The 26,148-nt window shown below is 35.2% G+C and overlaps 1 protein-coding gene across 1 annotated transcript in view; it reads right to left on the reverse strand.

Moving 5' to 3' along the window:
• The window catches only part of LOC122909261 (contactin-6), a 296,144-nt gene that overhangs the window by 217,524 nt on the left and 52,472 nt on the right, over positions 1–26,148 (reverse strand). Inside the window, exon 2 of the mRNA XM_044253137.1 lies at positions 15,823–15,960. Coding sequence (XP_044109072.1) covers positions 15,823–15,877 — 55 coding nt within the window. The 5' untranslated portion in view covers positions 15,878–15,960. The remainder of the gene's footprint in view (positions 1–15,822; positions 15,961–26,148) is intronic.

Here is a 26,148-nt window from a genome sequence, read left to right on the forward strand (position 1 = left end):
GGAGGCCCAGCATGTTGCCAAACATTCCACAATGCACAGGACTGTCCCATATAGCAAAGGATTATCTGGTTCAAAATCTGATTAATTATCAGGTCAATGGCATTAATGCTGAGAAAATCTGATTTATGGGTAGCAGATTGATTCTGTAGCCAAAATTTTGAAATGAAATTTTGAAGCAAAATTTGGGGTTATGCAATCTGAATCTTCACAGTTCCTCCCACCTCTTTCTGGTACCCATAATTATTCCTTCATTTAAGTTTGGGATTTTGTCTGCGGTCACCATACCCCAGTTAGGATAATGGAGGTCGAACATGGCCTTTTATCCATTTTAACACTGACTGTAACTCAGTGACTCAGGTAGCCAGCTAAAGCCCAGGGATCAAAGGAAGACAGTAAATTTCCCAGTTGACTGAGTTTAAAGATCTGCCCTTAGAGATACGAACACAAACTAGCAGTCATGAACACTGGTCATTGCTGCTACTTGAACTCTTACTAGTTACACAGCTCTTAGCTCCACTCATACTGTGATCACCAGCTATCATTTAATGGGCACGGTGCTAAGCACTCTGTATTCTTATATGTCCACGGTAATGTGAATGTGAATAGTAACATGTCAAACTCACTCTATAAAGTAGTTGTTATCTCTATTACAAAGTGAAGAGACTGATGCAGAGAAGGGTAGGCAATTTTCGGGTAGCTTACTACATGAAGGACAGCAATGGGATTTATATATGGGTATATCCTTTTCCAAAGTCCACATTCAATGCTAAGTACATGGCACTGTATATGAGGAAGGAATAAAGGAAGGAGCAAAGAGCTGGTCATGGGATATGTTACTTCTGACACTCTTAATTTGATTCTCTATGTCTCCTGCACTAAGATTTTGGTAATACAAGCAAAACAAAAAAAGAAGTATTTTTGAACTTCATATAAATGTTTTAAGTTGCACTTTGATTATTCTGATTTATGCTAAGACCTCAATCTGTATCTTCTTGGGATATCAAATTCTTGAAATCAAAGGGCTCTAGAGATCAAGCATTTCCCCTCCCAAGGAAGTTTGCAATTTAAATAGACACTCCGGATTTTAGACTCGGCTCTGCTATTAACTGAGAGTCTTAGGAGATAGCTTTTCTCATTTTTTTAACACATAATGGACAGACTAACATTTTTCCTTTTTACTTCATATCTTTGTTAATTGTTATGGTATAATTAAAGAATTTAGCACAGTATAATTAAGAATATTAAAAGTATTATAATGAACTCCTCAAATTCAACACAAACAAAACAGGCAAACACATCAAAAAATGGGCAGAAGATATGAACAGACACTTCTCCAATGAAGACATACAAATGGCTATCAGACACATGAAAAAATGTTCATCATCATTAGCCCTCAGGGAGATTCAAATTAAAACCACATTGAGATATCACCTTACACCAGTTAGAATGGCCAAAATTAACAAAACAGGAAACAACATGTGTTGGAGAGGATGTGGAGAAAGGGGAACCCTCTTACACTGTTGGTGGGAATGCAGGTTGGTGCAGCCTCTTTGGAGAACAGTGTGGAGATTCCTCAAGAAATTAAAAATAGAGCTTCCCTATGACCCTGCAATTGCACTCCTGGGTATTTACCCCAAAGACACAGATGTCGTGAAAAGAAGGGCCATCTGTACCCCAATGTTTATAGCAGCAATGGCCACGGTCGCCAAACTATGGAAAGAACCAAGATGCCCTTCAACGGATGAATGGATAAGGAAGATGTGGTCCATATACACTATGGAGTATTATGCCTCCATCAGAAAGGATGAATACCCAACTTTTGTAGCAACATGGATGGGACTGGAAGAGATTATGCTGAGTGAAATAAGTCAAGCAGAGAGAGTCAATTATCATATGGTTTCACTTATTTGTGGAGCATAACAAATAGCATGGAGGACAAGGGGCGTTAGAGAGGAGAAGGGAATTTGGGTAAATTGGAAGGGGAGGTGAACCATGAGAGACTATGGACTCTGAAAAACAATCTGAGGGGTTTGAAGTGGCGGGGAGGGTGGGAGGTTGGGGTACCAGGTGGTGGGTATTATAGAGGGCACGGCTTGCATGGAGCACTGGGTGTGGTGAAAAAATAATGAATAATGTTTTTCTGAAAATAAATAAATTGGAAAAAAAAAGAATATTAAAAGTACTCTTTTTGAATAAAATTTAAGATGAAATATAACTTGGGCCACATATATAACCCAATAGTTCTAAGAAAATATGCAAAAGACCTAAGTATTTGATTATGTATCAGAGGCAAAATTCTTGGTAGTATTTGGAAATTTAGAATGGCCAAGATTTGTCAAATAAAATGAAAAGTTTGGAGAGTAGGTTTGGGGTCACTGTTGACCAGCAATGCCAGCAGTTGGAACAAAAGCTGGATATGAAGAAAGAGACTGAGCACATACTCTTATTTATGTCTTTCTCACAATTTATGTCTTATTTATGTCTCTCTCACAATTACTTACATGGAGCTTTCAGAAAAATGTGTCATTTCTACCTTCTAAATTTCACCCAAATTTCCTTTTTGGTCAACTCTAATTTAAAACCGTACAGGAAAGGGAAATTTAGGAAATGTAGTTTTAGCTAAGTCAAGTTTGTCAGTCCTTCTTTTTTCTAGATTCAGATTTCTCCTGATCATCACTTGGTTTTCTGCTGAAAAGCAGCAGTCATGTAAATTGAGACGAATCAAATGATTACAGAGTGGCTGTTTACATTCTTAACACATCCGCTGCTAAGCATGTATTTTAGTCTGTCTCCCCACATTAATAGTTTGTTTGGAGTGTCTGGGTGTCCCATTGAATTAACTGATTGACCACATTGACAGACAGGCAGACTAATCAATGAGCTCTGAAGGCTGGGACAGGAGAGTATAGCACAGACTTAGCCATGAAATTGTGGCATTTGACAACTCAACGGCGGCATTAGAGTTTAAAAATAAAAAGCATTATTCATGTGTGACTACGCTCCATCAGTGATACTCTTGAAAATAATCTTAAAATAACAATCAGAAAATGTTTGACGAAAGAACAGCACAGAGCAATTCACTCATAATTACCCAAGGGAATAGAATAAGATGGATAAATGAAATTCATAGATGAGTCCCAAAGTGGTTTTTAGCTGAAAGAAGCAGTGCTGTACTTGTATATTCTTTCACCAGAACTCTTAGCAAACAGTAAGTTGTGTAATGCTTTTCATTTTTGAATCACTGAATATCAAGGCTGTGGTCATCTTCTGGTACATTATAAACTCAAATGTCATCAAGGGCCAAACTAAATAGGGTAAGAGGCCAGTCCTCAGACACAGATGATTGTCCCTGGTCTGACTTTACTTCTACCTTCTTTGTCTATCCCTGTGGTCTCATTTGAAATGATTTTGATGATGTAAAAATAAAGGCAATAGGCAGACACAAAGAGGCAGAATGTCCAGGTAGGTGGTAAACAGAAAAACTCAGCAACTGATAGGAGGTGATTTTTCTGGAACCAGTTCTCTAAAAAAAAAAAAAAAAAATCCATCTGCTGGTTACAGTGAACATACCCTAATGTATACAGACTTGTGGAATCACTGCATTGTACAACTGAAACTAACATTATATGTCAATTCCATTTCAATAAAAATAATAATTTATATGTTAAAAAGATAAATTAAAAAATAAAAAACCCATCTGTGTCATCAATCCTCACATACTTTGGACTCCGAAAATATGTTCTCCAACACCAAGTATGGTCCATCTCCCACAAATATTTCATCATGCAACAGAAAATTATTTGGCAAATTGTCAGCTTCTATTTAAGAGAGTGTGAAAATCTGGGTAAGCAAAATAAATGTATGGCCATGAACTTACATATATCAAATTATACTTATGGCCTTGGATTCAGTTAAGAATATTACATAAAGAATACAAAATGGAAAGAACAATTGGCAATTATTAAGAGATACGGTGGTGATGAGGTTGATTCAGATAATTTGCCCACAGAAAGCACTCTTCCTTCAATTACTGGTGATTTTGAATAAGAATTCTATGAAGACGATGAGGGATTGGTACCTCCTTGTCCTCAGTTGTACAGCTGTGGCTGTGCAGAGCTCCAATCACAAATGTATCAGTTCTGTGTTCTTTTATATTACTACTTTTTACAATTCTCAGGAATGCAAATACAGGTAAAACACACAAACAAAAACTAATCTTTCTTCCCTTTTGATGTAAGAAATAATCATTGTTTCCCAGCTCAATATTGTGAACTGATTAAAGAGCTGGTGAGCACTTGGGGAGGGTTTTGTTCTTGGTTCAAATGTTGGTTTTTTAGTTCTGTATGTACCAAATCTCTCCATTGTGAGCTTCTGGTAAAGTGAGCAGACATCACTTGTTGTCAGCTGCAAGCTTTAGGAAAATGCAAGTTTGATTTATTATGAGAAGGGAAAGAAATTCTCTTCATCTATTTTCTGATAATCTATTAGGTACATTTTCAGACCGAGAGATCTTTTTGAGAAGCATTAAAGTCTATTATGCTTGTTTCTGAAATTAGTACTAATTCCATAAGGTAAATAAAATATTTTGTACCCTTTGACTCTGTGCAGTGATGGATATCTTAAATAGCTTGATTAAAGGAGACATGTCACAATGTCTAAGTATATGCAATCATCACATGGTACTCCTTAAATATAAACAATTATGTCAATTATACCTCAATAAAGCTGGAAAAATAAATTAAAACATATAACCTCCAATGCCCATCAAGACTAGAATGAAACATAAACTACGAAAGACTCATACAACGGAATCATAAAATGGAATACACTAATGGGAATTAGAAAACTCCTGCTATACACAACAATGTGGGTGAATTTCCCAGAGCTAATGTCAAATCTAAAAAGTAAAATGGGAAAAAGTACATACTGTATGATTTTATATGTATTATAATCACATGTACATGTTTATAGATGTATACAACACAGAGAAGTTATATACTATACGAACTTAGCATACAAAATATAAAACTATGTGGCCATTAAGTCAGGTAATGGTTACCCTTTTGAATCTCAGCTGTAATGGAGGAGTTTTGGGGATGTTGGGAAAATTCTGCATCCTGATTGGAGTGCTTGATATCTTGGGTGGGTTCAGTTTGTGAAAATCTGTAGAACCGTCACTTAAACTTAATCCCAATGACCAAACTCAACATGATTAAATCTGAATTGCAGGGGTGGGTTTCTGGCACAGTATTTTGAAAGGTCCTCACATGATTATTTAGAACATACTAAGGTGTTTCTTTGAAAAAATAAAAGAAAGGAAAAGAAAAGGAAAGGAAAAGAACAAAGGGCAATAGAGCTGCCTCAAATCCACATAATACAGACATTTTTTGAACAAAATCCAGCGCCTTATCATGACTTATAACACCCTGAGTAATTTGATCTCTCCCTTCCTCTGTCCAATCTTCCAGTTTTCTCTGATTCCAACTCAGGGAAGCCATACGAGAGGAGAGACACAAAGTGAAATCAGGAGAGGAAATACCCAGACAAGCTGCAGAATTACAGAATTAGTTACTTGGCAATAGGTAAATGATACATCTACCTACAATTTTAAAAATAATGGCTCTGTAGAACTGCATGTGTGTTCTTCAGGTTTGCACAATATTTTAATGAAATCAAATATAACAAATCTATTTTTTCTCAATTTTAATCTACTTTTGCTTTACTCACAATTTTTCAAATATGACTACTTTTCAATTCCAAATACTCCCCATTATTCTGGTGAGTTGAGAACTGCTGTAAGTGCAGATAGTTTTCTATTTCTCTGTGACTCTTCCAATAAGACATACCCTTTTCTTATCTTTAAAATACGTATCTCTAAAGTGGGGCATAAGGAGTATACAAGGTGAACTACTGATAGGAAAGAAAATGTTAGAAATTCTAAAAGTGTTTATTCTGTCTATAATTTTAATTTGTATATTTTTTATTTTTAATGTATCTAAAATAAATACCCACACACTGGATTTATACGTTTATAACTACTATTCCTTTGTTTGTTGGTCATAAAATTTGAGACTGCTTCTTTAAAACCTACTACACTCTGAGCAGAAGCTGGCCTCTAAACACAATTGACATTAACTTAAAAACAAACAAACAAAAAAACACACAAAAAACCGTTACATAAATTTGAGTCTTTGTCAAGAAGTGAATGTTTTGAATAAATACTAACAAAATTTTCATTTGAACTTTGGATTCTCATCATAAGCTTTGCTATTTTCTAGCCCTATGGTCCTTGATAAGTCTTTTACCTCTGAATTTCAGTTTCTCCAGCTAGAGAAGAAAGATAGCAATCTTTTCTCTGCTTACTTTCAAGCACAGATGAAACACTGCACATAAAACACTTTATAAACTATAAGGCACTAGGTATAAAGTATAACTAATCAAATATTAAAGGTTAGTTTTTATTTTCCCTTTAGAACAGAGCATTACATCATTATAAATTTATTTTCAACAAGAGTAAATATGATCTATTTCTCAGAATGAGGAATTTGAGCAGTTTGAGAATTTGAGAAAAATGACTTCTTTTTAAACAAAGTATGTGGAAATAAAATTCCACTTCATGGCATAAGTATTAGGAAAAAAAAGAAAATTATTTGTTGTTTGGAAGACTATTCAGAATGGAGGTCACATTTGAACATGGCTGAGAAAGACTGGATTTTACTTCATGGAAGGAAGTGGATCCAAAGAAGGACAATGCAGGTGGAGACATTCATATGAGGAGTGGAAAAAATGTGCAGAGATCTCATTGGTAGTACAGTCTGACTTAAATGAAGGATACATGAAGGAGAGAGAGAGAAGATCCAGCCCAGGACACAGGTTGAATTAAATTAATTGGAGAACTTTCAATATTTGTTGAAGGAAATTGAATTTGAATGCTTGATTATGGTTTGAACTTCATAGGAAATGGGATCTGTGGAGGTCCTGACACAGAGTGAGGACAAAATCCTCTGTGCTTGATGATGATTTGCCTCTATAGGAGTCTGTGTCAATAAGCTATGTCTTGGGAAAGATATAGGGGATGCCTTGAAATAGGTAGAACACATAGGAGGCTACTACAAAAGTCTAGAGGAGAGGTAATGGGGGATCGAACTGACTGATAATCCTGGGACTGGGAAGGAATGGACAAATACATCTTGAGATGAAATACAGCTCAAAGGTTTTAAATATTCAGATTATTTGTGACACAGTATCAGTGGGTATCTGCTACCCAATAATATTAAAGTACCACTGGCTGTATGTCAAGTATGCTGGTCCTTGAACAAACAACACTGAAATTATGCCTGCCCAGGTCAAGTGTGCCTGAGCAAGCATTGTGTGTTCAGTATACACCATGAATTTTTTAAAGAGTAAAAAAAATGCCTGAAACCAAATGATATATTGTGATTAAAATGCATATGTTTAAAAGTAGATTCTAATAATATACATAAAAATTCTAAGTGTTTGGGGATATTGGATTACCCTTGAGTAGTTTTGGGGACTTACTTTGAGAGGTCAATCATTTATTAATTTATTTAAAAAATATTTATTGAATGCTTACTATGTGTCAGACATTCTACTATGCATAAGAGATGGAGCCACATACATGGGTGGAAATATTTTTACCTGCATAGCATTTGTATTCCACTAGATATAAATAGAAAATGAAAAGTAATAAACAAATGTATAAGTTAATTCCAGATAGTAACAAGTACACTAAAGACAGTAAAAAAGGTTGATAAGAGTGACTGGGGCCAGCAGTGGGATCAAGCGCTGGCTACCTCTATAGCTGGTCTCTTTTCTTTTCTTTTCTTTTTTTTTTTTTCTTTTCTTTCTTTCTTTCTTCTTTTTTGATAGGTTTCTAAGAGATCATTCCATGGAGATGACTAATTGGAGATGGGCATAAGGGAAAGAGCCAGACATAGAGAGATTTGAAGAGTGCTCCAGGCAACTGAACAGGAAAGGAAAAGCCCAGAGGAGAGAATAATCTTGATATTTCTGGGAGCATAAGAAAGAATTATGGCTCAAGTGTAGTGAGCAAAGGGGAGTTTGGAAAAAAAAAAAAATGGGAGTTTAGTATAACTTGAGATGAAAAAGACTGAAAAAAGTCAGATTAACTAGTTTCTTGCTAGCCATAAAGAGGTTGATTTAAGTTTTGGGAAAGTTTTAAATAGAAGAAAAATTTTATCAAAATGCCTATGCTATTTTCGATTTGTGGTTAAACTATTTACGGTATCATTAAAATAAAAATATTACCTGATGTTATCACCTCTAAAGAACGGTTTACCCTCTCCTTCAAAGACTTGGAGTTAAAAGAACTACGTTCCACATTCTCATCTATTAAGGGCCAAACATTCCCTATAGAATGCCTCATCTGCATACCAATCATTTCCTTCTAGTGCTGACAAAACAGAAATTTTTTTTTCTACATTGTTATCGGTCTTAAAAAACAATTTCATTTAGGTTTTAAGAATCAATTACTTTGCAGGAAGATTTTATAATCATATAAACACCTTTATCAGTAGGCATTGCATAAAAATGGTGTTTTCAGCATTTCTAAATTGGGCCATCTCTATTAGAAATTGCAAAGATGTCACTTGACTTAAAAATATAGCCTGGTGTTCCATTCCTAAAGGTGCTATTATGCTAACAATAAATCTGAACAAGACCGTAGGCAGAGTGTGGGTTGTGATGTACTCAATATTCATCACACTCTGACCCAAAGGAATATCCATTATGTGCTTCTGGGATCCTTGAGCAAAGCAGGTTTATTACACCTGCCAATTTTCATGGATTTGCTGTGTGATACATCGTCTACTTTGAAGAAATCTTGGTTACAGTACATATTTCCATTCTTGCAGCTTTCTTTCTCAGGTAGTTCATTTACTCTGGCTCTCAATTCAATAGAAGGTTATGCTTGAAACAGAGTAAAATTTAAGCAATCATAAATACTTTTCAATGTCTCCTTATCATAGTTCTCTGATTGTGAGTATTTAGGAGGAGGTAGATTTTCTCTCAGATTCAATTTCAGGCTGCTCCATTTGCAAAACAGCAAGCTATGTAAAAACACTGACACACAGGTTGTTGTTGTTTACTTTTTTGGTATAAGCTCTAAAAACAACTTTATTCAAATTTTAAAAATCGATTACTTTGGGAGTTTGGATGATAATATAAACACATTTGTCAGTAGATACTGCACGTAAATGGTGGCAGAAAAGACATAACTCTTAGTCTCAGTTTATTCCTCAAGAGTAATTAATACAGAGGGAGAAACCAGCTCATTAGACCCTGATGACACAATACAATAGTTAGAATGCCTAAAGGAGGCCTTTAATACTACTCTGCCAATAAATGTACTAGCTCCATGTAGACCTCCTTAAATTAATCAGTTTCTCTCTGAAACACAAGTAAGTCTCACAGTGAATAACCAGTACTACTTCAGGACTGACCAAATAGGTTTTCAAGTCCATAATTTTGTAAAATATGTATAGAATGCTCAGCTGTAACAAAATAAATACAAATGGCACACAGATAAGCTTTACATTCATGAACCAAGTGGAGTGTTTAGAAAAACTACCACTTAAGTGATAATATTTTGTTAAAATAACAAAGTTAAAAATAGAATAGGCAGAACTTCTTAAGATGATATGAATTTTGACTGCCATGGAAATAAAATTCCTTAAAACTATTAAGGGTTGCTATTTATTATGTTCTATAATATAACACCAGCCACTGATCTTCACTGGCATATTCTTAAGAACTGCCAAGCACGTTATTAGGCACTGGGTTTAAAATTACACTATCTCTAAGCCCAGATGACCCAAAACAGACACAGCACAGGATTCAGCTGATTATTACTTTTATCCTATTATTTAATGTTTTAAAATTTTTTACAATTGTCTAGCCAAACTATGGAAAGAACCCAGATGTCCATCAACAGATGAATGGGATAAAGAAGATGTGGTATATATATATACAATGGAATACTATGCAGCCATCAAAAGAAATGAAATCTTGCCATTTGCAATGATGTGGATGGAACTAGAGGGTTATGCTTAGCGAAGTAAGTCAAGCAGAGAAAGACAACTATCATATGATCTCCCTGATATGAGGAAGTGGAGATGCAACGTGGCGGGGGGTGGTGCTGGGGGGTAGGAAAAGAATAAATGAAACAAGATGGGATCGGGAGGGAGACAAACCATAAGAGACTCTTAATCTCACAAAACAAACTGAGGGTTGCTGGGGAGATGGGGGGTTGGGAGAAGGGGGATGGGGTTATGGACATTCGGGAGGGTATGTGTTATGGGGAGTGCTGTGAAGTATGTAAACCTGGCGATTCACAGACCTGTACTCCTGGGGCTAATACATTATATGTCAATTAAAAAAAAATTTTTTTACAATTGTCACATTTTTAAATGTGAAAACTTGAATTTTGCAATTTGCCTATAATTTATCTAATTTTACACAAAAATCATAGTAAAGTGAAAGATTTAAAAGAAACCCATTTCTCACACTTGTGATATTCTGTTATCAACAGAATCTGATCCTACATGGCTTTTCAGCTTCTTCATTACATCCACTATAGATTTGCTCTAGGTACTTTGTTTAATATTTACCTTAAGAGAAAATATTTCTTTGTGAAAACTTCCTGTGTATATTCTAAAAGAAAATTAGAGTTTTCTTCCATTTATCAATGTGGTCTCCAAATTATCCTATTAATATTTATGTTGTCCCTATCCTAAAGACATGCACACACCTCAGTAATTTGGGGGCTAAAAATCAAACTTCCAAGTCTATACTAAACCTGTTGATTTTTTTTTTTCCTTCCAGGAAAAACTGTGTCTTTTCCTTATTCCTTTATTTATTCTGTTCCTTATTTCCCTGTGGTGACTTGGCATTAATGCCAGGTGGAATTTCATGTTTAGCCTAAGCTTAGCATCTTCAGTAATTTATGACAAAAATAAATTTCCTGGGGCACCTGGGTGGCTCAGTGGGTTAAAGCCTCTAACTTTGGCTTGGGTCATGGTCCCAGGGTCCTAGGATTGAGCCCCATGTCGGGCTCTGCTTGGTGGGGAGCCTGCTTCCTTCTCTCTCTCTCTGCCTGCCTCTCTACCTAATTGTGATCTCTGTCTGTCAAATAAATAAATCTGAGGGGTTTGAAGTGGCGGGGGGTGTGGGAGGTTGGGGTACCAGGTGATGGATATTATAGAGGGCACGGCTTGCATGGAGCACTGGGTGTGGTGAAAAAATAATGAATAATGTTTTTCTGAAAATAAATAAATTGGAAAAAAAAATAAATTTCCTAACCTGTACTAGACAAGATTCTTTCCATCACATGGGACAGCATCTCAATATAAGTTAGTCTTATATGAAAAAGGGACATCTTATTGGCTTATCTTACTTAAAGTTCCAAAGGTAGAATTTAAAAAAAAAAATTGTGTTTTTCTTCCCTTGGATTGTTCTACTTCTGTGTTAACTTCATTTTCAGACAGACTCTCCTTTATAGTGGACCTGGGTATATCCTTCCACTAACTAGAACAACACAAATGCAATGCCTCCCTGTCATTTTATTTTAGTAAAAATCTAGATTTGCTAGATAAAATATATAAGTAGATTGAAGATTGGAAAAAAAGCAGCGGATGTCCTCTTTGAACACTCCCACATTAAGTACTCTCTACTGTGTTGCTCATGCAGCAACTTGTACTTAACTGCATATATTGCCTTACTTGCTTATTTCCCTTTTTAGACTGAGGGTGAAGGGGGCAGGGACCAGGGCCTCTTGTTTTTGAAGGTCAACATCTAGCTCAGTCCCTGGAACATATGAGCTACTAACATACATCTGTTGAATTGAATGGAACTGCTTTCTTTAGTTTATTTGATAAATATTTCTAGACCATCTGCTAAGTGGTGAAGAAACAGTAGAGAATATAGCAGATGGAAATCACTGCCCACATGGAGTTTCCATTCAAATGGTTTGAAACTTTTAAATATTACTAGAACTTCATCTCAGAAACCCTATGACAATATCATTATAGCACACATTTATTGGGATAGACTAGACCAATTGTTACTCAGAGGAAATGATAAGACTAAGTTTTTTTTTTCTTTTTTTTCAAAGATTTTATTTATTTATTTGATAGAGGCAGAGAGAGAGGGGGAACCAGACTCCTTGCTGAGCAGAGAGACCAATGCGGGGCTCAATCTCAGGACCCTGAGACCATGACCTGAGCTGAAGGCAGAGGCTTTAACCCACTGAGCCATGTAGGCGCCCTCTAAATTTTTTCTACTTGATGAAAATGCAAATAGGATCAACACTGAATCTTTCATTCATTCATTCATTCATTCAACAAATGTTTACTGAATCTCTGCCAAGTGCCAGGAAGATATAGTCCCAGACCCCTGGAGCGTAAGGTCTAGTGAGGAAGAAACATATTGCCTTGGTTCCTACAGCTCCTATAAAAATTATAACATCATGGCCTGAAACAACATACACTAATTTTCTCACAATTCTGGAGATCAGGAGTCCAAAATGGGTTTCACATGGCAGAAACCATGGTATCCACAGGGCCACACTCCCTCCAAAGGTAAAGGGGGTGAATCCATTGGTTCCCTTGTCTTTTCCTGCTTCTAGAGCTTCATTCCTCTCATTCATTTTCTGATAGTCCCCTCCTCCATGCTTAAGGTCAACAGCACAGTATCTTCAAATCTTTTTCTACTGTTTTCATATTGCCTTCTGCTCTGTGTCCAAATCCCCCTCTGCCTTCTTCTTATAAGGGCACTTGTGATATCCCACACTGATTTTTCAGAATAATCTACCCATCTCAAGATCTTTTTAACTTAATCACATCTTCAAAATCCATTTTGTTATTAAATATAAAATTCAATTTCCAGAAACTAGAACTTAGATATTATTGGGGCTGTTATTTAGTCTATCAGACACATAAATAAAATAATTTAAAAATATATGATTAGTGGTTAGTATATTAATGAAATGGGCCTTAGTTTTCTCACAATATTGAAAAAATACTAAGAGAGGACAATAGATCTTTTAAACACTCACAATTTAAAAAATGTGCCAGAATCATAACATACACCTATAAGGACTATGATTTATAGTAGTAAAGGCTTAAGGACCTATGTCTATAATAAAGGTGGTAGAAGAAGTTGTAAACTTAATGAAAACAAACAAATCAAAAGAAAACAGGAGAAGAGTTTGGGGGCAAAATTTTATTTTACTTTAGAGTCTAGGGGTGCCTAGTTGGCTCAGTTGGTTAAGCGACTGACTCTTGGTTTCAGCTCAGGTCATGATCTCAGGGTGGTGAAACTGAGCCCCAGGTCCAGCTCTGCACTCAAGGCAAAGTCTGCTTGTCCCTCTCCCTTTGCTCTTCCTGACACTTGCTCTCTCTCTCAAACAAACAAACAAATAAATAAAATCTTAAAAAGAAAGAATCTGGGAAGATTCAAAATACCAAAAGTTTCAAAAGATTATTATCAGTGAAAATAGGAAGGAAAAAGCAGGTAATTGTAAAAGACTAGCCTTTCAGAATTTTTTTTTGTTATTTATTTATGCAATATGTGCCTTCCTTAATACCCACCACCATAGCCTTTTACAATTTATAAAAAGTAACTTTTGGGAAAGCAAAGAAGATATTTTACATATGCACAGAAATAGCACTTCCTCATCAGAAAATCTAATTTTCCAAACTAGCATAGTATCTGCAAGTAGGAAGACACACCATGAGATCTCTAAAAGCAAATAAACAAACAAATAAACAAATTTAAAGCAATGCTCTTTTGTGTATACATTATTATTGTTTATTATTGTTTATTATTGTTATTATTATTATTGTTTAGCTCAGACTATTTTATTTAAATAGCTATGGTTAAAAAAATAAAAGAAAGAAAGAAAAAAGATCCCAATATGTTCTTTCACAAGGAAATTGTGCACCAAGGACATATGATTATTTTCCCCTTTAGACTAAAGCAAAAGGACATGTTGAATCACATCCAATTTGGATAAATAAAAGTTAATAGAAGAATTGGTAGATTTCTCAGATCTAATATGCATTCTGAGAATAATAATTTATTTTAATTTAACACAAAAGGTGTTTTAGAGATACTATGCTGATTCAATATACATATTTAAAGGGCAAATGTTGATGCTAAATTTTGACAGGAAACTGAAATGTGAATGCATGTGAAGTGGGAAGAGAATTTCTTATTCACACATGTATAATTTGGGGGCACCTTGAGGACTCTGCTCTGTCCTTTTTTAATTTATTACAAAAAGAGACATTATTATTTAACTCTGAATCTTTGTTACAGAGAGAAGTGACATGAATCAAAATAATGTAATCACTGGAATAAATATGACTAGCACTTCTAAACACCTTTATTTATATGGTTTTCTGATTCTAATGGTTAATTTCTACATATTTTAGCATTTTCATAGCTTTCAAGATTAGTGTTATCTTTCCATTTCTTGGAATTGCTATTAAATATGTGTCTCTTTTAATTGCTGCTTTTCTGGCTTGTAAATTACTATGTTAGTTTCTGTGTTCTCCCAGTATATTACTGCCTTTTTTTTAAAACAAATATATGAACTTTAAAAGTACCCATTATTACACAGTTGGCGGGAAGCAGCATGGTATGGTAGAAGGGCTGCCCTGACAGTGAGATAATCTAGCTGATGTCCAAACTCTGTGACAACTCAAATATATAAACTTGACAATTAAGAACAGAACTCTATGATCTTAACAGACCAGGGCTGGTGATTAGAAGAAATGGCCAATATTACTCCCCTTTTTATTTCTGTGTCCCTTTATATTATAGCTTTGCAGCTTTTCTATCAAGAGATGAAGTATATTTCTAAACCCCTTGAATCTGGACTGGTCTTGTGACTTAGAGTGGTTAAAAGAATGTAGCAGAAATAACACTGTGCCACTTGCAAGTCTCAACATCATGGTATTTCGCATGCTCCTGATTTCTCCAGGCACTCTAAGCAGTCACTATGTGAAAAAGCCCAGAGACACAGAGGATGAGTTACCTGAACCAAGGTCAATGCAGCCTAGTTGTCTCAGCTATGAATATCCTCCACCAGCCCAGTACCAGATGACCTATGTGCTGACCACAGATGTTATTCACCCGAGCCAAAACTAAAAGAACAGCCCTGAGTGAGACTATCTTAAGTTGCCAAATTTCAGACTTGTCAACTAAATACATGGTTATTACTTACTTTAATCTACTTAGATTTGGGATGGTTTGTTACACAGCAAAAGCTAACTGACACAGCAATATTAACAGATATAGTTCAGTAGAAGAATTCATATCATTGAAATGGGAAGAACAATTTCAAACGTTATTTCTAGTTTTGATATAACATTCTTTATCGCATTTACTTCTATGTCAATATAGTTTTATACCAAATTTTAAATTCGAGACAAAATAGATATTTCAACCTTAATTTGCAATGACTTCAATACACAGGAAATAAAAAAAATAACTATTCTTCATTGTTTATTGATGCAAAAATCATTTAATTGCATCCTTCCACAATAAAAATTTCATATTTGACAATTTATAACTAAAATATTAGTTCTGTTTAAAAATAGGGCTTGATACATTTTTTAAGGATTCTATATTAGCCATAGAAATTACCTTAACATTTTTATTTATCACTTAGTAATTCAAATAATATAAGCATTAAGCATTTGAAAGTTGTTTACATATGAAAAAAAGTAAAATGCCAATAGATTATCAATCAAAATTCATAATAATAGAATACATTACCTGCACAAGTATTTATGAGTGGCAGCAGAATTATCAGTTTCCATAGCAACCTCATTTCCACTTTCTGAGGTCAAAATTTCTCCCATACAATCAGCAGGAAAAAAAAAATGTCTATCTTCTAGTCAGTATCTCAAGAGTCTGAAAAAAACAAAATTGTCATGAAATGACAAATATACAAATATGAGTACTTAAAAATGTATATGAATTATTGGACATTATTTAATCTGTTATGAATATATTATTTCAAAATAAAGCAATCTAAATGTCTACCTTTTTTTTTTTTTTAAAGATTTTATTTATTTATTTGACAGACAGAAATCACAAGTAGGCAGAGAGACAGAGGGAAGCAGGCTCTGCTGAGCAAAGAGCCTGATATGGGGCTCGATCCCAGAACTCTGGGAGGCATGACCTGAGCCGAAGGCAGTGGCTTTAACCCACTGAGCCACCCAGGTGCCCCTAAATGTCTACCTTTTATGTATTGTATGTTTTGCAAAGTTTCTACAATTTCAACTCATATTTCCATAATTTCAGTTCATACCTTTGATACACATGTTATTTGCTATGAGATTTGATGTAGTAGATAATGGGGTGGGATGCAATTCAATTGAATGAATGTATTATGTAGATTAAAACTTTCACTATTTGAATTTTGAGTTTAATTGCTTTTGAAATGTTAATGAGGACTAAAAACATTCAACGAACTCCTGTAATGCTGTTGTTTCCCTTACTTTTTATTCTATCCCATTAGAAATAGGATAAAATATTACTCTATCTCATATGTATTAACAGTGATTTTACAAATTTCATAGACTTTTCTAAGTTTTTTTTATTACTGTTTTTGAGAATATATTCATTAAGAAACAGGACCTTTCCTAACGTTATGAGAACTAGAACTAATATTGTACTACAAAACATGCAAGAAATGAATTTCTGGAAGTATTGTCTTTCAAATATGACACACGCATTTCCTATGGTGTTACATAATAATTTTCTCTAAATTATTTTGACAGTTAAGCTATCCAGTGATAAATGAAATTAAGGTGAAGTGTTTTGTGTTTTTTACTTCAAAAGAGAAATCTAATAAGGAGACTCTTAAAATTCATGATCTCAAAAATATATATGTGGAATAAGTTCAAAATAGACTCAACTAGGTTACATTTGATAAAATGATTATATAGAAATGATAGGACCCTTTGGGAATTTTTAACTTACATATATATATTTCTTGTAACTTCAAATATTTTTGGAAATATGTGAACTTCATTGTGATGCTAGCAGATAATGACATTTTGAATGTCTCCTGATACATTTTTAAATTTTAAAACCCTTTCTTTTCTTTCTGTTGCTAATTACTTCAACTAAAGTAAAAAACTGTCTATATTCCACTTTAAGTTTTTGTGAAATCTAAGTTAAATCCTTTCAAATTTAATCAAGGAATAAAAAATCCAAAGGAAAATAATATTCAGTCCCACCGTCTTATGAGCAACACAAACATTTAACAAAACAACAAAATCAAACACAGATAAGCCCCCATGTTGCATCACCACTCCCTCATATTAGGGAGATCATATGATAGTTGTCTTTCTCCGCTTGACTTATTTCGCTAAGCATGATACGCTCTAGTTCCATCCATGTTGTCGCAAATGGCAAGATTTCGTTTCTTTTGATGGCTGCATAGTATTCCATTGTGTAGGAGAAGAATCCATGAAACAAGATGGGATAGGGAGGGAGACAAACCATAAGTGACTCTTAATCTCACGAAACAAACTGTGGGTTGCTGGGGGGAGGGGGGTTGGGAGAAGGGGGGTAGGGTTATGGACATTGGGGAGGGTATGTGCTTTGGGGTAAATTGGAAGGGGAGATGAACCATGAGAGACTATGGACTCTGAAAAACAATCTGAGGGGTTTGAAGTGGTGGGGGGGTGGGAGGTTGGGGTACCAGGTGGTGGGTATTATAGAGGGCACAGCTTGCATGGAGCACTGGGTGTGGTGAAAAAATAATGAATACTGTTTTTCTGAAAATAAATAAATTGGAAAAAAAAAATCAAACACAGATATATACATTATTGAATGTTTATGTGTGGTAAGTATGGTAAATGTTTTGAACTGAAAAATGAAATCTGGATGTATGGGATGAGGTTCAAGTAGCATTTCTGAGCTGAAACTTGAAGGACAGGTAGCTCTTAGCCAGTCAAAGAGTGGGTGTACACGATATCGGGATGTAGGGCTGTGGTGATTAAGATGGGTTAAGAATGAGGAATGAGACTGGCAGTCTAAGCAAAAGGGAAAAAGTAGGACATGGTCCGGAGGCAGGACTAAGTGTGCATTTTCAAAGACCTGAAAAAGAACCAGTTTCATGACATCAGAAGGACAATGGCACAAGACAAGTTTGGAAAAGGAGAAAGAGGCTCAAATATGCAAGGCCTGCAAGCCATGTAAACAAGTATGGGTATCATACTTTCAAATTATAATTTAGGGTTTTAAGCAGGACCGAATCAATTTAATTTACATCTTACAAACATCACTCTGGCTGATGTAGAGAAAGGAAGGGATAGACTGAAATAAATTAAGAGGTTACTTTTGCAGTCTAAGGAAGGGATAATGATGGTTTTGATCTAGAGTAGTGGAATCTAAGATAAAGATAATGTGATCTGTGAATAATCTTCCTTCCTGTAATCTCTTGTCTTTTCCATGCATATTACTATTACACACAAAATTATCTTTCTAAAACAAAGATTTGGTTCGATTATGCCAGCATTCTCAAATCTTTGATCATTCTCTATTGTATAATCCTCTAAAGTTTTTGGAATTGTATTCAAGATCATATATAATGAATTTCTAACTCTTCTTTTCCAGCTACATTACTTCGTAAACACCTCCAGTATAGGCTTAAGTATCTACTCTCTATTTACTTTGCATATGTATCATACATTATCTCCATATGGATGCTCTTTGACTTGCACAAAATTCCCCACCGGAGCCTACATCTCCTTTAAAAGCAATGCAATGGTAACATGACCATACATCTCTATTTTTCCCTGACAGTTTCTGTTTATTGAAATGTTAAAGCACAACTCATAATAGTACCCTTTCCTCAAATGTTCCTCAATGTTCCTCAACCCCAAAAATGTTCTAGTATACAAGATCAATTATATGACCCACTTATTTGATGGCCATTGGTTATTTCTCCAACTCAGCAATTTTTTCCCCTTCTTTCGATTAAAGCTCTGAGACTTTCTTTTGAGGAACCACTCCCTCAGTCCATATTACTGGAGTGGGATTGCCTCCACCTTCTAGCTCCAGAGATGAGGATGTAACCAGGGCCTTGTCAATCAGAAATCCATTTACCTTACTACAGTGTTTTATAAAAGGAAGAGCACATAAGCCAAACCAATCACAATCAAAACCATGACCTCTGTCAATATCATTAAGATGATTAAGTTGCAGGGGCGCCTGGGTGGCTCAGTGGGTTAAGACTCTTCCTTCGGCTCGGGTCATGATCCCAGGGTCTGGGATTGAGCCCCACATAGGGCTCTCTGCTCGGCAGGGATCCTGCTTCTCCTTCTCTCTCTGCCTGCTGCTCTGTCTACTTGTGATCTTTCTCTCTCTCTCTCTGTCTAATAAATAAATAAAATCTTTAAAAAAAAAGATGATTAAGTTGCTAACATAAAAATTTGTTGATGCAATATAATATTTCAGAAGGGCTGTCTTAACCCAATTTTGTAAATGTGGTTAAAAACTCTCTATTCCCCTTGGAAGACAGTTTACTAAGTCTTCGCCCCAATTATTTCTTTTATAGGATCCAATACTCCTGGGTTATAGTGCACACAAACCCAATTTCTAGCAGTGTCTGGATACCTAACACTCAGGAATGGTTCCTTCTTCCTTGGGCTGGTATAATTATTCAAAATATGCAATGTCACAGAAGCGCACAAAATCTAGCTAACCCCCCCCACCCCCCCACCTGATATCCATGAGTTGCTTCCTACTCTCCCAGCTGGCTTTTATCCTGTCCCTTGGTACACTCCCCTGCAAGGCTCTTGTCCCATCTCAGTCTGTAAGAAACAAGAGTTCTGCTTCATCCATCACAGTTTTATATATCTGAGTATTATTGTGTTTTGTTTTGCCATTCAAAAAACCTATAATCATGCCTGATACCATGAAGTTATGAAACCACCTGCCATGCTTACATCCCTGGAATTTCCAGATGTGAACCAATAAAATGAAATTTTTGCCTTATCCAGTTTGTGTTGTATGTTTATCTCTTGCAACCAAAATCATTTGAATAGTACATTCATTCTTCACCCTGAATTTATATGAAGTGTTTCTCAAAGACACCAGAGCAAACTGATAATCCCTGAGACTTGTATTTATCAAAGTTTCCATTGCATTGCCAGAATTTTCATCCCTTACCTTGAAGATAACACCATATGTCATACTTGCTAATATTACTTGGTATGGTATGTAATGTAGAGCTCACAGCTATTCCATAATTTGTGCTTGGTTTGTATTTTATAGCCAAACAATCTAGTACCACTAAGAAAAAGACTAAACTCGGAACCTAGAGACATTGCTTCTACTATTGTCTCTTTCACTTAATCAGCTTAGTAATGTTGAGTGATTCATTTATAATCACACTGCCATTTTCCCCTTATGGAAATGGAGGGGTTTAACCTAGAGATTACCTTTATGTTTGTTCCAGCCCTAATATTCTAAAATTGTTTTATTCAACCCAGCATATAACTTCATAGCAAATATTTCTCTTTACCATCCTGTATTGAGCAAAAGTCTAGGAAATATTTTATATCGCAAAACTCTATAAAGATAGATTAATAGCTATTATTTATACATTGGTTGTCATTTGTACAAGTTCCATTTTTAAGAGTTTAAATTACATGAGGAAAGAGAGTACTCTGACTCAATGAAAGCCATACGAATTAGAAGATTCTGGTTATTTACTCACAGCCAAATAGCCTAGAAATATTCAGTAGGTAAAATTTATGCTGGTCACTGACACACAAAATAACCACAGGCATTATTTCTAGGTTCCTAGAACCCTAAAGATCATTTGAGGCAAAATAAAGGAGGCCAATATATAAACTTAAAAGAATTTCCAGAGCTCTAAAAAAGTTTCATAAATGCATCACCAGCATTTCGTTTTAGGTGAGGTTTATTTGGCCATGTAATCTTAAATATCATTTTGACCTGGAAAAATGGAAGTCTTGGTTCATGACCCAATTGCTAAGATCACTATTGTATTTGTACTGAACACACTTTGTCCTCTCTAGGCTGTGTATATTTTCTTTTGCTCTCATGAACTTTCTCAATGCATAAGTATTAATTTCACATTTCAACAAAAGAATATGTGTAAGTTCACAATTCATTTCTTGTAATTCCAAAATATGTATTTTTTAAATCTCTGAAAGTTAAAATATCTTTGTAAGTTGGATGGGAAAATTCACTGGGTGGTAAAACCTGTCCTGAGTTAACGTGAGGTTGTTCAGTCTGTTTTATTCAATTTATTATGAGTATTTACATGTTTTGCTGCTGAATCAGAAATGGTTGACAGAGCTGTTGCTCACTGGAGGTATTATCTAAATACATATAAAATTATGCCACAGTGTCCTTTATTTTTTTTTTAAATTTTACTTATTTACTTGAGACAGAGAGAGGATAATAAAGAGAGGATGAGAGGGGAGAGGTCAGAGGGAGAAGCAGACTCCCCGTTGAGCAGGAAGCCCAATGTAGGACTTGATCCTGAGACTGCAGGATCATAACCTGAGCCAAAGGCAGTTGCTTAACCAACTGAGCCACCCAGGCACCCCACAGTGTCCTTCTAAACGCTAAAATAGGGATCAGCAAACTACAGAATGATGACAAAATTTGGCTTCCTGTCTGTGTTTGTAAATAAAGTTTCCTGGAACCCAACATGCCTGTTTACTTATGTACTGTATATGACTATTTTTGTGCTACAAACAAAGGCAGAGTTGAATAGTTAAAACATATGAGACCAAAATGATCCTCAAGAAAATATATATTATCTGGACCTTTACAAATTTAGTTTCTGCACGTTTTTCTGCTCAACCCTACTCTAATACATAGTAAGCTCTAAAATGTATTTAGCTATAAAGATTTCAGGTAAAAGATTGTGGTACTACACTTTTTTAACCCTATGTATGTACACTCAGCAAAAATATAATCTGTTTAGCAGAAAAAAAATGGGTCCTGTATTTTGAAGTAGCTTCAGCCAGTGAGTATCCTGCCTTAAACTGATCTCTTTGTACTATGTGTTGTTGACAAGCATCTGAACCTAAAAAGCAGGTAAGAGAAAAATCAGAAACAATTGCTGTGACTGTGAAGTCACACCCAACATTAAGTATTCTTAACTCAGACAACACTAACAGTTTCTTTGAATGGTTCAGAATGACTGCTTTTTTAGAATTGGAAAGCTATTACTCAATCCACTCTTAGCTATAAAACTGTTCACCAGTCTATGAATTGCATACAATTGCCAGTAAACCAGGAATTAATTAGGAAAGTCAAGTATTGGCTAAACTGCAATCAGAAATTGGGGGGGTAGGGGCTGTTGTCATGTTCAACTGTGGCATTCCAGCAGATGTGGGAGACAATAGGATTTATCAAAAGAGAAAGATTCTTTTCCTTTTAAAAGAGGTTTCCAACTTCTGTTTGCACTGGGAACTAGGGACAGCAGATTTAAAAAAAAAAAAAAAAAAAAAAAAAAGGTAGGGGGAAGAAACCCCAGGGGATTCAGTTAGTTAGGCATCTGACTCTTGGTTTCAACTCAGATCATGCATGGTTGGTGGGATTAAGCCCTGCATCAGGCTCTGCACTTGGTGGGGTATCTGCTTAAAAAATTCTCTTCCTCTGTGCCCTGACCTCTAAAATAAATAAGTTTTTTTTTTTTTTTTAAAGTCAGGATGAGTGTGCATGTGTAGCTCTCCAATAAGCCTTTGAAAGGGGTTCATATAGGATTCTAGCAGGTATTCACCTACCATACTCTCGAGCTTCAGAGAATGCTTAAGATGACTTAACATATCACATCAGGACAGAAGGAAAATATGGGAGGTTATTCTTGTCCAACTCTCGATCTGATTCCCTTCAATAGTAGAGATAATGTAAGTCATACTGGTCTGGTGATGGAGAATTATGTTCATTAATACACTCTCTATAGAAATCCTCAAGTCAATTACAAATTATAACTGTTCCTTACCCCTTCTGTACTATCTGAAATGATTTTCTCACTTTGATAGAAAAACAAAGTCCTGATACTACTGAATGGCTTGGTGATTGGTATGGCTCTAAATACAGGGTAATAGAATGGCCCATGCAGGAATATTACTTAAAATATTGGCCAACTTCTCTCTCTAATCGAGTCTCACTTATGTTGCTTTAGCATGAAAGAAAACCATTGTTGAAAGTGCATTAGTCCTAATGGGCTTTATTCTTTCTCTACTTACAGCAACACTGCTCTGACATTAAAGAATTTTGTAGCAGAGATCAAGATCCATTATCAGATCGTGTGTTCATCATCAGAACAAATGTGCTCAGCACTAATTGCCCTTTTGTTTTTAATTGACCAGTTAATTAACTGTATCAGATAAATTAAAAATCCCAAATCCATTTTCTTCAGGTACGTTCACTGTTGTATTTCAGTGTGATCAAATTCCACAGACGGACAGAAGAGAATATGCTTAACAATTTTTACAACAGATTTCCAACCTCAGCATTCATGGAGTTATTTACTATCAAACTAAATCAATAATAAATTAAAAGATGAAATATTTATGATGTGAAAAAAATCTGGCTTGGAATAGGAAACCCTAAATGCCATTAAGTCAGGCAAAGTAGCAAGATAAATTGTACCATCACATTCTTTGTTTTCAGAATATAATGCTATCACTTATGATAATTGTTATGCCAGCTCTCAAAATAGGCAGTCATAATAGATGATAGATTAGTAGAAAGATATAACACAGCGTGTTTAATGCAATCACAGAAGAAGTATTACTTCTTTTCTTAGAGGAGGCATGATTACATGTTAAGTTGTTAACAGCATGAAACAAATGCAAATATGTTTGTTATGAAAATAGAATCATTTGCACATTTTTGTCGTCGTTATTAGAGCAACCAAGCTGTAGAAGTCAACTCAGTCTTCAATATAGTTGATCTCAGATGACTTTTGGTTGAGGAGTCTAGCTGAAAGAGATTAGTGTGGAAAAACTGATTTTCTAACTACTAAAAAATCATACTTTCAATGGATGCATAATTTAAAGAAACTGTATAGGTGAAATAGGCCAGCCCTTTGCTTGCAAGGATGAGGACACTGAGGCCTAGAGCAGGTAAATGTTAAATTTCAGTTCAGTTCAGGTCCCAGAATAGACTTGGGACTTGCTGGCACAACCCTGCCAGAGGGTTCTCTTTACTAGTTATTCCTCTTGATCTATGACTCAGGGCATGCCATCCAAATCTAAATAGCTTCAGCTTCTGTGGGTCCATTTTCCCAAATGTAAAATGTGGGTAATTGTACCTCATAGGAATGCTCTTGGTGTTTACATTAATCAAAATAAGAGAATACAGGAGGGGTGATACTAGTTTGGAGGCTTTGTAATGTCCACTCTCCCCTCCCCTAAAGGGTGACAAGAAATATCTGTTCAGCCAAATCCAAGTTTATTAGACTTATTGCAGAAAAGGAGAATATAACTTGACACAGTCTTAGCACTACCTCAACAGGGGACGTTATGGATGATATATATATGTAGGCTTTTATGGCCTGAGCTGAGTGATTTTAAAGTTGTTCTTGCAAGACGAGAACCTGAGTAGGACTGGGCACAGTTTATGGAATAATAGCTTTAGATGGATGGGCACCAGGAGGTGAGACTCTTGATGTGCATCTTGAAATGTAAGCTTTATCCTGTAGAAGCAAATACTTCCTGAAGCAAATAACTAAATGATTTTTTTTTTTTTTTTTTGCTTTCAGTATCATTTAACACAGGGATAGGAGTATGCCAGTTTTAGTTCCTGTATAATAGAACGGATGGACTGCTAACCAACCGTGAAAACAGAAGTTGGGAAACTTTTTCTGTAAAGGATCAGACAGTAGATACTTTCAGTTTTGCAGATCTTTTGGCCTTTGTCACCACTACTTAAATCGACTATTGTAGCATAAAAACAGTCATACACAAGACAGTCACAGATGGAGTGGCCACATTCTAATAAAACTCTGTTTACCAAAAAAACAATCAAGGACAGAGTTTAGCCCGAGGTTGCAGTTTACCAATTCCTGACTAAAGAATGATGGAGAGTAGTGTCTAGTCATTAAGATATTAGCCCAAGTCCACTGAATATTTGGCTAATCTCTGGAATGACAGAAAGCTGAGAGGGATAGTAAACATATCAGATACCAAATTTCAGAAATATTGAGATTATAAAGAATGAAGTGCGTGCATTTATTCCATTATTTTTAATCCAGATAGTTTTGAACTTTGCTACTGTATTAAATATACATATATTAATGGTATGTATTATTTTACATACACACACACACACACACACACACACACACACACACACCTATACATACCCACATATATACATGTTAAACAGAAAGGAGCAGATTATTTTTCTTTTCATTTTTGAAACTTCATTACAAATTAGCCAAAAAAATAATCAAAACAGGAATATTTATAAGAAGATCCCATCAAAACAGATATGGGTGTGAAGTATTTTTGTTTTGTTTTGAGGAAAGTATGAAATCTGGGGAGCAGTATTAGAGCAGCAGAGACGGAAAAAAAAAAACAAAAACCTTTTACTTCCTTCTGTGCCTAAAAAAATTTCATTAGAATATGAGAATTTTTTCAAAAAAATTTTGTTTCACTACATTTTTCAAAGTAAAGAAAACAAAACAAAACAGATCAGTATAGGCCAAAAAATTACCTAAATCTAATAAATCATATTTAATAAGATATATATTATGTCTTACATTTACATTTAAAAATTGATCTACTTACTTAGAATTGGAGTGGGGTGGCGAAAACTGATTCTATATCAATTAATGCTTATAAAAGGACACAACATACACTTTGGAGTGATTCTGGGGCAACATTTTATATTTGCCTATTTTTTTACATAGTGGTCAAAAATCAAATATAACCAAGATTGCATTAATAAAAGCGTAAGTGGTCAAAACAGGGGAGGTGTTATTTCTGTCTAACCTGCACTTATGTAACCACATAGGGGGACTGTATTCTCTTCTAAACATCCTGGTTGAAGAGGAATTTTGACAAATTGAAACTCCCTTCGGGGAGC

This window comes from Neovison vison, chromosome 6, assembly GCF_020171115.1.
Source record: "Neovison vison isolate M4711 chromosome 6, ASM_NN_V1, whole genome shotgun sequence".
NCBI lineage: Eukaryota > Metazoa > Chordata > Mammalia > Carnivora > Mustelidae > Neogale > Neogale vison.